The sequence below is a fragment of the Gigantopelta aegis genome, chromosome 1, assembly GCF_016097555.1.
Source record: "Gigantopelta aegis isolate Gae_Host chromosome 1, Gae_host_genome, whole genome shotgun sequence".
Classification (NCBI taxonomy): domain Eukaryota; kingdom Metazoa; phylum Mollusca; class Gastropoda; order Neomphalida; family Peltospiridae; genus Gigantopelta; species Gigantopelta aegis.
In genome coordinates this window covers 32,999,038-33,011,773 of record NC_054699.1, presented here as the reverse complement: position 1 = coordinate 33,011,773, position 12,736 = coordinate 32,999,038, and the positions used below count along the sequence as shown (strand labels likewise).

The window sequence follows — 12,736 nt, the reverse complement described above, 5'->3', positions numbered from 1 at the left end:
GGACAGTAAGATAGTGGTTAGTGAGAGGGTGTAGTGGTCTTTTTTTATTATTATCCCACTGCCCTCTTTCCTTTCTCTCCCTTGAATTCTATCTTTCAACTTCTTTCGCTGTCCACCTCCACATCCCAGTCCTTGTCGCTCCAACCGCGACATGTGCTCATCTCTTGTGGCTATCTGTGCCACACACCTACCATTCCAAATCAGTGTAGTGGTCTTACAGCTACCCACTGAGTCGTTAAAACTCGCTCTGGGTGGGAGCCGGTAACGGGATGCGAATCCTGTACCTACCAGCCTTATATCCGATGGCTTAACCACGACGTCACCGAGACTGGTAGCGATGCGACAAAACAGGTTCCCGATCATCGAATACAGATCGCAGTCGATCTGAACGTGCTTGCGATTTTCCGTGTGAAAATGTTACACGTCGCATGAACGTCATATAGTTCCCGCTATTTGAGTGTAATGGGTTTTTTCCTCATCTCCTCAGTCGGGCTCGCTCTGTCTGATCTGTGTAATAGGGTCACCTGAGTTATCCTTAAGGGTCACTGCTCGAAAGGTTTTAGTGTGTGTTATTTAATATGTTCACGCACGTTCATCCACACACATGTAACACCACGTATGTCAAGAAATATGAATTAATAATAATATGATATATTTGGGGAAGGGGGACGATGAGATTTTAAAACTGCAATTTGTTCATGATGGTTAACGTATAGTACCGTATTTACGAAGCCTGTTTTTTTGTTCTCTTAAACACAACTGTTTAAATATTGTAAATGTATGTATTTACACGTGTGTACGTCAAAAACATTCTTTGTAAACTCGGCCTTAATTTCTAAAAATTGCTGGATCTATCAAAACTGAAGCTTCATTGGTATGTATTTCCGAAGACACTGGAAGTTTTATAAAATAAAGAATTTACATTCATAATTTCTAAAATAAAATGTATACATTATATAATTTCAAAACATTTACATTTATAAATTACTAAAAGGTATCAAAAGCATAATTAAAGTTCTGAAACATGGCAAATGGTCGCATGAAGTTATTGTCTTCAGCTTCTGTATAAATCAAGACCACAAAGAACAAACACGATTATTCCAAAATGGACATTGTGCAAGAAACGGACCATTTAAACTAGGAACACCATACAATAACGCCTTCAAAGGCTATATTAGATACATTGTCTTGCTATATGTAGCTCTCTACCTTTCTCATTTCGAACGACTATCAAAATTGCGCCAAATTTCCTTCACTAAAATGCGCACCATTTCTCTTTGGCTTAATCCTACGGGACATTCCAAATTACATAGCACCATACCACCCTCCGCCTGCTACCAACCTTGATTGGACTGCTGGTGCTCACTTGCATCTTTCAGTGAAGGCGGTCCCTCCTTCAGCCCCATCCTTTCCTCGGCCGGCTCTTGTGCCCAAGACAGACGTGCGCCACAACAGCTTGCTCTGAATGTGCACGTTAACTCCTTTGCCAATTGCCAATTTGAATACCAGTGTTATGCATATTCAATATTCATTATCTCAATGTCTGTAGTAGACCAAACTTCATTTCATTTACTAATATGTATTATTTCTCTCGTATGAATGAGGACTAGCAGGGGTGGATCCAGGGGAGGGGAACAGGAGGACCTGTCCCTCCCCCTACAAAATAAAAGTGCTCCTTTTTTAACAATATATTTACAATTTTCATTGAAGTACCCTTTTCAGGGAGTTGCTCCGTGTGCCCTTTTGCCCTTGGTCCCCTCCTTAAAATGTTTTTTGGGTCCGCCATTGACTAGATACCTTCAAAGGTCTTCAGTTGCTTAAATATACTAAAATAATGGTCACGACATATTATGCGAATATAATTAAAATATTTACACACACCTGTACGTACTGACACCCTTACAAGCATTGTTACAACAATTAATATACGCATATTGAGGCAAATGTGAATATTGTTAATGAATCTTGTAATTACACATAATGATTATACATTGTTTACATAATACACGAATGCTGTCTGTGTTGTGGTCACGTGGGTGCGGTCAGAGCGAGGTATAAATATGTGTATATCGCAGGTTCTAAAATTGCCAGTACTATTTTGATATTTTGATATTTTATATGTAATAAAGCTTTAATCAATATCAGTGTTTGATTTATATTGTGAATATTCTTTACATTCTTCTCGGCATTTGCTAAATGTCTCTGATATCAACACCTTTTGTATTTGGAAAAAGAAAGTATTGAGAGAAATTATGCAGACGATGCAGGACGTTTCTGGGAAGGAAGAAGTTTGTTTTGTTTAACGATACCACTAGAGCACATTGATTTATTAATCATTGGCTATTGGATGTCAAACGTTTGGTAATTTTGACTTATAGTCTTAGAGAGGAAACCCGCTATATTTTTTCCATTAGTAGCAAGGGATATTTTATATGCACCATCCCATAAACAGGATAGCACATACCATGGCCTTTAATACACCAGTCGTGGTGCACTTAAGTGCATATTTAAAAAGGTTAAAGTTTGTTTTGTTTAATGACACCACTAGAGCACATGGATTTATTAATCATCAACTATCGGAAATTACCATTGATAATTCAGACATGAAGTGTTAAGATGAAAACCGATACCTTTTTTCCATTAGTAGCATGGGATATTTTATATGTGCTTTACCTCAGACAGGACAACCCATACCACGGCCTTTGATATACCAATTGTGGGGCACTGCTTTGGACGTGACAAAACACAATCACAGAATGGGTTCACCCAAGGAATCCAATCCTACGACTTCAGCACTTCTGGCGAGAGTTCGACCCTCAGAACCCTCTGAGCTAGATACCGGCCCAAGAGATAGTAAAGTTAATCTTTGTTTTCGTTTAACAGTATCACTAAAGTACATTGATTGATTAATTAATTCGATGTCAAACATTTAGTCATTCTGACATGTTTGTTTGTTTTGTTTAACGACACCACTAGAACACATTAATTAATCATCGGCTATTGGATGTCAAACGTTTGGTAACTCTGACACAGGCTTAGAGAAGAAACCCGCTACATTTTTTTTTTCCTAATGCAGCAAGGGATCTTTTATATGCACTTTCCCACAGACAGGAAAGCACATACCACAGCCTTTGACCAGTTGTCGTGCATTGGTTGGAACGACAAAACAAAAACAATCAGCTGAATGTATCCACCGAGGTGATTCGATCCTGTGACGCAAGCACCTCAAGCGAGCACTCAACCAACTCATGTCCCATCCCTTCTGACATGTAGTCTTCAGAACAGAACTAAAGTTTGTTTTATTTAACGACACCATTAGAGCACGTTAAGGAATTAAACACAGGCAATTGGATGTAAAACATTTTATAATTCTGACAATCAGATGAAACGTGCAGTATTTTCCCATTAGCAGGAAGGGATGCTCAATAAACACTCTCCCAAAGCCAGGATAGCACTTACCATGGCTTTTGACATTAAGAGTAAATAAAGCTCGGTGAACCCCCCTTTCTTTCGTCGGAGCAAGCACGCACCTCCCCTGTTTCCGGATCTCGAAATATAGCCTGCACCACGGACATTTTAGGTTTAGCCTTTCTTAACTCATGTCCATATTGTGACAATTGGCTCAAGACAATCTGAAAAAAAACAAAAAAAACAACAACATTCGAATACGTTTATTCATACAATTATCTTCAAGAATTTTAAACAAGCATTCAGAGAGTACTGCTAAATAAATACGTGTGCCCTACCGGGCCCAACCAATGTTTGTATAGCCTATGTTCAAGTGCTATAACTGTAAAAATGGGTAAATCGTCATCAAAGGCAAACTTGATTTGCAACAGTACATGATAAAGATCAACACCAAATTTCAGTTCAGTGTCTTGAGACACTGTGAAAACAGACCGGAAAACACGTTTTCGCATGTCCTAAGTTCAAGGGCCATAGTTCTGTGAAAAATTGGTCAAGCGCCATGAATGAATCAATGCATGAATGTTTAACAAAAGGAAAGGAAATGTTTTATTTGACGACGCACTCAACACATTTTATTTACGGTTATATGGCGTCGGACATATGGTTAAGGACCACACAGATATTGAGGGAGGAAACCCGCTGTCACCACTTCATGGGATACTTTTTTCGATTAGCAGCAAGGGATCTTTTATATGGACCACCCCACAGACAGGATAGCACATACCACGGCCTTTGATATACCAGTCGTGGTACACTGACTGGAACGAGAAATAGCCCAATGGGCCCACTGACGGGGATCGATCCTAAACCGACCGCGCATAAAACGAACGCTTTATCACTGGGTTATGTTCCGCCCCAATGTTTAACAACACCCTAGCACAAAAACTGCATTACCATAATTTGACACCCAATAGCCGATGTATTTTTCGTGCTGGGGTGTCGTTAAACATTCATCATTCATTCATTCATACATCGGCTACTGGGTGTCAAACTACGGTATAAATCGCCATGAAAGTCAAATTTGATCTGTACCAGTACCCGATAAACGTATATACAAAATTTCAGGGTCAGTATCTTGATGCATTGTGAAAAAAAGGATTTTCGGAGAATTTCGGAGATAGACATGAGGGTTTGTGCACCCCCAGAACCCACCTCTTGGAGCCGCGACTGTTCCTGATGCTGCATGTATGAGAATCGTGTTCTATAATAATTAGATTTGTTTTTACTTTACTCACCTGACTAAATCCTGGTTCCCACTGCAGTATGTTGGGTGACAATCGATGGTGGAATCGTTTTTCACTTATCGCTGTATCAAGTGTTTGTTTCAACCACAGAATTCTTATAGCCACCTGCAAGCACATTTGTAAATGTGAAAACATCAGTCTGGGTATCTGTGTAACCTGATTAATTATGCTATGGGTGGATCAAGAGCGGGTCACAGGGGTCCCGTGGTCGCCCCCTACCCCTCCTCCGCCCGTTTGAAATGCTCTTTTCAATAACCTTTATGCACTTTCTCATTCACAATATACAAAACTAAACCGCCCCGAAAACGTGTCTCACGTGAACATCTGTCTTTCTAAACTTGCCTTGATGCTACAAAACACACAATAACCGTAATTGTTGAATACAATTTTTGGATTATTTATTGTCTACAAGAATATACCCAGTTACAAAAAATCAGTTAAATGTATTATGTTTTCTTATCATATCCTTTTTAACAATTACAATTCTGACTGGTGCGTTTTCAGTGGACTTTAGTATACATTTCGAAGTAATGTCCTAGCCTCCACTTAAATATACTCTGTCAAAAAAGAAATGCATAGGTGATAGAGTAAGAAGAAAAGTGTTTGATTTCACAAAATATCGTTATTTTGTACAATGTTGCTGAATGACCATGTTTGTTAATGTTCCTGGGATGGGACAGCATGCCCAAATCCACCCTAAAACAAATTTAACGCACGTTGTGCGACATCTGCAGGACATCGGCGTGAAATGATCAGATTTTGGCGAATGGACGTGAAACTCGTGGAAAAGATTGGGGTAGTGATGGGTATTTAAAGCTGCAATGCTCGCAATGATGTCTCATTTCCATTTCGACGTAGACAAGTTACAAGATGCTAAGACTAAGCCTGCGGAATCGAAACATTGCAGTAGGCCGCCTCCAGTTAGGTGAATCGCAGTCAGCAGTCACACGCCACATGAACGTCCATCAGAGCACCATTTCACGTCTCTGGGACAGGTACCAGCAGTTTCAATCAGCTGAAGATCGGCCCAGAAGTGGAAGACCTTGCATAACAACTACAGCACAAGATCGTTACATCCGGGTTCTGCACTTGCGTCACCGAACTGCCACAGCAACGAACACTGCTGGACGCATACCTGGTTTGAGAAGGGTGTCTGCACAAACCATTCAGAACCGACTTCCAGAAGCTGGTTTACGGGATAGGAGACCGTATGTTGGCCCCGTCCTGCGACATCAGCATCGACATTTACGTGTTCGCTGGTGCACGAATGTACAGGGATGGAACGTGGGAAACTGGCGGTGAGTATGGTTCAGCGATGAGTCACGTTTCCTTCTACAGCGTCGTGATGGACGACAACGTGTTTACAGACGCCGCAATGAACGTTTTGCCAACAACTGCGTCGCCCAAGTTGACAGATTCGGTGGAGGGAGTGTCATGATGTGGGGAGCCATCTCATACACCGGCAGAAGTAAACTTGTGTTCGTACAAGGCAACCTGACCGCTGTACGCTACCGGGATGAAATTCTTCGCCGTCACATGCTTCCAATTTTGGATCGACAGAGAGAATTCTTTAAGCAGGACAATGCCAGGCCGTATACGGCACGTGTAACAATGGATTTCCTACAGAATGAGAACATTAATGTGCTACGATGGCCATCAAGATCGCCAGATCTGAACCCCATTGAACATCTATGGGACGAATGGACAGACGTGTACGCCAGCGTGACCCGGAGCCTCAGACGTTTCCGCAACTGTCACATGCACTGCAGGAAGAATGGTCTAGGATTCCACATGCCCGGATTCAGAGACTCATTCAGTCTATGCCAAGGACATGTCGCGCAGTTTGGTTCATGTAAAAGGAAAGAGAAAAGGTGTTTTGGAAATAACAAAAATGTTCTGTTTATGTGTACCTGTGCAGTGACCGTTGTAATTCGGTCTCCACCGGCTGCCCCGACCACCAGTACTGGGTACCCCATCTTATTAACAAACACCGCCGGGCACATCGACGACAACGGTTGCTTTCCTGGTTCTATCGTGTTTAACGAGGGGTTCTACACAGACACAAATAGTAATGTCAGTACATACTAATCAAACATCAAATTAAATATAAATACAGTTTTATTTTGCAAAAAAATAAAATAAAAAAATAAAACAATTCGTAGACATATATACATATTTATAAATAAAATAAGATAATGTGCACATTGCGGGGAATAGTATCGATAAAAGTCAGTAATAAATTAGTAATACATGCATAGTAATAATATGCAATATAATAACACACGTCATGTATCAATGTGTTCTGTTCTCAATCTGATTGAAATCAGCTGTATTGGTCTACCAGTTGTTAACTAGAGGATCTGATTTTTAATCAGATTTGGTCTGTTCTATGCGTGGTAGCAGTAGTCAAATACTGACACAATTTAATCAGATTTGGTCTGTTCTATGCGTGGTAGCAGTAGTCAAATACTGACACAATTTAATCAGATTTGGTCTGTTCTGTGCGTGGTAGCAGTAGTCAAATACTGACACAATTTAATCAGATTTGGTCTGTTCTATGCGTGGTAGCAGTAGTCAAATACTGACACAATTTAATCAGATTTGGTCTGTTCTATGCGTGGTAGCAGTAGTCAAATACTGACACAATTTAATCAGATTTGGTCTGTTCTATGCGTGGTAGCAGTAGTCAAATACTGACACAATTTAATCAGATTTGGTCTGTTCTATGCGTGGTAGCAGTAGTCAAATACTGACACAATTTAATCAGATTTGGTCTGTTCTATGCGTGGTAGCAGTAGTCAAATACTGACACAATTTAATCAGATTTGGTCTGTTCTATGCGTGGTAGCAGTAGTCAAATACTGACACAATTTAATCAGATTTGGTCTGTTCTATGCGTGGTAGCAGTAGTCAAATACTGACACAATTTAATCAGATTTTGTCTATTCTATGCGTGGTAGCAGTAGTCAAATACTGACACAATTTAATCAGATTTGGTCTATTCTATGCGTGGTAGCAGTAGTCAAATACTGACACAATTTAATCAGATTTGGTCTGTTCTATGCGTGGTAGCAGTAGTCAAATACTGACACAATTTAATCAGATTTGGTCTGTTCTATGCGTGGTAGCAGTAGTCAAATACTGACACAATTTAATCAGATTTGGTCTATTCTATGCGTGGTAGCAGTAGTCAAATACTGACACAATTTAATTAGCTGTTTTGAATTGTCACTGGGCAGTGGGTGTGTTAATTTTAAATGTTGACGGTTCATTGTAATAATAGGGTTTAATCTATTTATTTGTTGTGGTACTGTAGAAAGGTCATACTAGAAAAAAAACGAGAGAGACTACAAATTCTGTTATTTCTGTCAATATGGTGGTATCTGCCCGTTTCTATGTTTATATTTTAGAGAACATAGAAATAATAATTATGCTAATTGTTTATATATATATAGATATACACACACACACACACACACACACACACACACATATACATACATACATACATACATACATACATACATACATACATACATATATATATATATATATATATATATATATATATATATATATATATATATATATATTACTCTTCACAAAAAGTAGGGGAACCTGAAATATTAATGTTAATATCAACTATTAGACAGAACATACGTTTTGACCACAGACATCCTAGTAAAGAACCTTCAGGTCTGTTTATCAACACGCCGAAACACATTCCATAGTTTGCACATGCATCACGCAGTTGCCCTGTACACGTGCGTGGGGTGTCATTCTCGATTTTGACAATTTCCACAGAAAGTTCCATTAATCACTGTGGAACATTATTTCTGTCAATCTTTTTCATTCTATTGATCATACAGTTGTTATTGTTTTGTTTTTGGTCATGCTTATTGTTTGAATTTGCGATTTACTGATAAAAAACGTCAACTTTCAAATTTCACTTCTGAACCCAATAGTCCTTCAAGATATTTGGTGGTCATAAAACCTACTGTAATACTGAACTACCGGTTGTAATGTTTGCCCAATTAATTCACTATTATCATATAACCATTCCACACAGCTAATATACCTTATAATATTGGCAATTGTAAATTCTTATTAGAGTTCCCTACTTTTTTTTGACGAGTATATATTTAATAAAGTTAAAATTTAATTCACCGAAATTAAAATGTGTTGAGTGCGTCATTAAATAAAATATTCCTTCCTTCCTTCGTTCGTTACTCACCGAGTCGTGTTGGGGTAGTTTAGAAAAGTCCGCCATTTCATTATTGAGGATGATGCCAGTGGCCCCGGACAGTAACATCGAGCCGAAACTGAACAGAAACATTTACCACTCGTCAAACATATATATATACAACACAAATATACTGAACAACAACGACACACACACACACACACACACACACACACACACACACACACACACACACACACACACACACACACACACACAAACCGTAAATATTTTAATAGATTTTTTCATGATCAGTAATACAATTTTTAAAAATATTTTTGGCCTCTAAATGTTGTCTAAACCACTGATCGCTGAGACTTTTGGTTTGTTTTAGGTTGTAGAATATTTTCTAACTTGGTATTCCAAATTTCACCCACCTCAAACTTACATCACCATCCCTTTTGACCTGGACTCAGTCACTAACATATGCAGAGGTTGGGCCCAGGGTGTACGCGCATGAACTTTAATTGGATATAGGCATGTTAATAGAGGTTAAGCAATCATGATACAATTAATTCGGTAATTATATATATATATATATATATATATATATATATATATATATATATATATATATATAAATAAATAGCGAGAGAGAAAGAGGGAGGAATGTACATAAAGGGGGGAGTTTCGAGATGGAGAGAGAAGAGAGGGAGGGGAGGGAGGGAGGGAGAGAATGAGAGCGAGAGACTGAGATGAGAGAGAGAGAGAGCAAGAAAGAGAGAGATGAGAGGGAGGGCGGGGGCGAGGGGCAGAGTGTGAGATAAAGGGGAAGGGGGCAGAGAGAGAGAGAGAGAGAGAGAGAGAGAGAGAGAGAGAGAGAGAGAGAGAGAGAGAGAGAGAGAGAGAGAGAGAGAGAGAGAGAGACAGACAGACAGACAGAGACAGAGAGACAGAAAGACACACACACACACATACACAGATGGGGGATCTCTGGCTGTCAGATAGGATACTCCTAACAAAATGCTAATTTTTTTTTTTTATATCGAGGAATGACAACCAAGACCAAGTTATTCAAAGCATGGTAAGCATAGACCGAATATGTCAGTCTCTGTAAAGCTTTATTTCATATTTTATATATTAAAAATTATTTTTCCATTTTATATATTCATGACGTATGTTCAGTGGATTGATCTGCAACGATCTTAGCGAGTTTATAAGAACCAGGCTTTACTCACTACCAGTTCACGGTGCTCGTGACAGAAACGGCGTCCCCATTGGCTGCAAGGACGGATATGTGTGATGTTCCGAAGTCTCTCCAACTGGCCCGTGTGATGTTTGTGTAGAAGCTGACGTCATGTGTCTTGTCCGCGTCGATGCTTCGCCTTACGTAGTCAGCGTATTGTCTTGACGCAATCTTTGTCAAAAGCTGAAGAAGAACAAAAAACAAAACAAAAAACATGCGCAAACCCAAGTTGATGTCAAGTGCGGCTCCCATAAAATCTTTAAGATGTCATAGATCGCCGCATATCACCGCAGGTATTGGGTTTTTTTCATGCAAACGTAAACTGTGTAGACCGTTTCATTTCAACTTATTCTCGTGATTATATCCAATTAAGGTTCAAGCACGTTGTCCTGGGCACAAACCTCAGCTCAGCTATCTTGGCTGTCTGTCCAGTGGGTTAGTTGTTAGTGAGAGAGAAGAAGGTGTAGTGGTCTTACACCTACCCACCGAGTCGTTATAACTCGCTCTGGGTGAGAGCCGGTACCGGGCTGCGAACTCAGTACCTACCAGCCTTGAGTCCGATGGGTTAATCACGACACCAGCGAGGCCGGTTTGTGTGTAGACCGAGAGATATCAATTTGACATAAATAAAGTTTCTTGGTGCTTATTTACATATTAAAAAAATTTTGGTCTCGTTTTTTAGAACAATTACAACTTGTTGTATATCGAACTGATTTTACCGTTAATTTCAAATATAATATTAAAGTATTTAAACCGTTTTGAAAACAAAATCATGTTCATGTAAGCTTACACAGTATAACACGTAATTTATCTCCATATCCCCCATTTATGGTCTAACATGTTCTGTAGAAAGTCTCTTCAGGTATAAATTATGCAAATAAATTCACAAGCAAACATTAAATTTAGACTGGAAATATATAATGAATATTTGTCGCCGATATAGCATGTAGTACGGACAGGAACGGGGCGTAGCTCAGTGGTACAGCGCTCGTCTGATGCGCGATCGATCTAGGATCGATTCCCGTCGGTGGACCCATTGGGCTATTTCTTGTTCCAGCCAGTGCTCCACAACTGGTCGTGATATATACTACCCTCTACGTGGGATGCTGCATATAACAGATCCCTTGCTGTTAATCGGAAAGACTAGTCCATGAAGTGGCGACAGCGGATTTCCTCTCTCAATATCTGTGTGGAACGTAACCATATGTCCGATGCCATATATCCGTAAATACAATGTGTTGAGTGCGTCGTTAAATAAAACATTTCCTTCCTTTCTTCGTATTACGGACAGGCCCTAATAAATTGTAAAATGTGTGCCTAATCAATTTGTTTATTTTTTTAATACAATAAAATATTTTTCAATGAAACATTGTTTTCAAATGCAATAAAATATGTTTCAATGAAACATTGGAAAACGTTTTGCTCAATCCATTTGGTTTTTTAATGCAACAAAATATGTTTCAATCAGATATTGGAAAACTTGTCAACAATGTTTTTGTTTTTTCAAATGCAATAAACTATGTTTCAGAGAAACATGATTGTGGCATAATGTTAGAAGATATTTGACTCACGTCATGAATATCAACAAACCGAGGATCTCCCATCCTTAAGCGGTCAGCAAAGCTAAACTTGATAGCCTCAATGATCTTGTGGTATGTAGCCGCTTCAGCTTCTGGTATCGCGATGTCCTCGTGTGTAAAATTAAACCCTAACAATGAAATACATGTATATTAAAATGTTTGTATTCGATATCTATATTGAGAACATAATCCAGTTTCCATTTCAAATGCACAAGCATTACACTAAACTTGACCTGTTTTAATCAAATTTGCTTATTAGGCTACATACAAAAATTTCAGAAATGAAAATTTAATTAGCAGTTAATTCCTTATTACTACGTAAAAACAACAGGTATGCATGATGACATCATATATGTATATGCCAAAACGTTAACTTTTAAAGATGGAAAATCATCATTTTGACAGTATAATATCTATTATATTGGGGAGGGGGTAACGGGGAGAAATAGGGAGCAAATTATTAGCAGAGATTGACCAGGGGCAAGTGACCGGAAGGACATATCCAGGGTGAAATGACCCGTTTACCCTCTCTATTACTGTACACTGATTACATTCTTTCTATCACCACACCTATTTCGATTATAGTGATAGACCCTTGTTTGTAATCACCACAGCTCATTTTTCACTATTTATAGCAGTTTATTCTTTAGATTATTCATTTCCATTTCTGGTCATCATGGTGTTTCTAATATTACGAAATGTATTTTTCAAAATTTGTTTCACTCTGTTGTAACTTTATCCAGATGTGTTACAGGTTTGTAGATTGACCAAATTTAGTGTCCATTTTTACGGATTGAAACTCGTGTCTGCGACTTTAATAATATAATTATTACCATCAATGATATTTAGGATGAGTCCCAACACGGGTCCGCCACTGGGGGCGCCCACCGTGTACATGGTGATATCGCCGTATTGTTGACTCAGTGGCGGTTCCACCCGGGGCGAATACCCTTCCAGGTCAGTCTCTGTGAGTAAACCACCTAAGTACAAAAGACGATTATTACTATCATAATAA

General features: G+C 39.0%; 1 protein-coding gene across 3 annotated transcripts in view; it reads right to left on the bottom strand.

Moving 5' to 3' along the window:
• The window catches only part of LOC121373998 (glutathione hydrolase 1 proenzyme-like), a 49,299-nt gene that overhangs the window by 15,329 nt on the left and 21,234 nt on the right, over positions 1-12,736 (bottom strand). For 2 of the 3 annotated variants that reach the window (XM_041500862.1, XM_041500880.1), the window contains 7 exons: positions 12,555-12,701; positions 11,713-11,849; positions 10,134-10,324; positions 8,947-9,034; positions 6,623-6,763; positions 4,704-4,817; positions 3,348-3,632 (listed from right to left, as the gene is read on the bottom strand). In XM_041500862.1, coding sequence (XP_041356796.1) covers positions 3,474-3,632; positions 4,704-4,817; positions 6,623-6,763; positions 8,947-9,034; positions 10,134-10,324; positions 11,713-11,849; positions 12,555-12,701 — 977 coding nt within the window. In that variant the 3' untranslated portion in view covers positions 3,348-3,473. Of the gene's footprint in view, positions 1-3,347; positions 3,633-4,703; positions 4,818-6,622; positions 6,764-8,946; positions 9,035-10,133; positions 10,325-11,712; positions 11,850-12,554; positions 12,702-12,736 lie in introns of those variants that run through there. The other variant, XM_041500870.1, reaches the window with a different exon arrangement.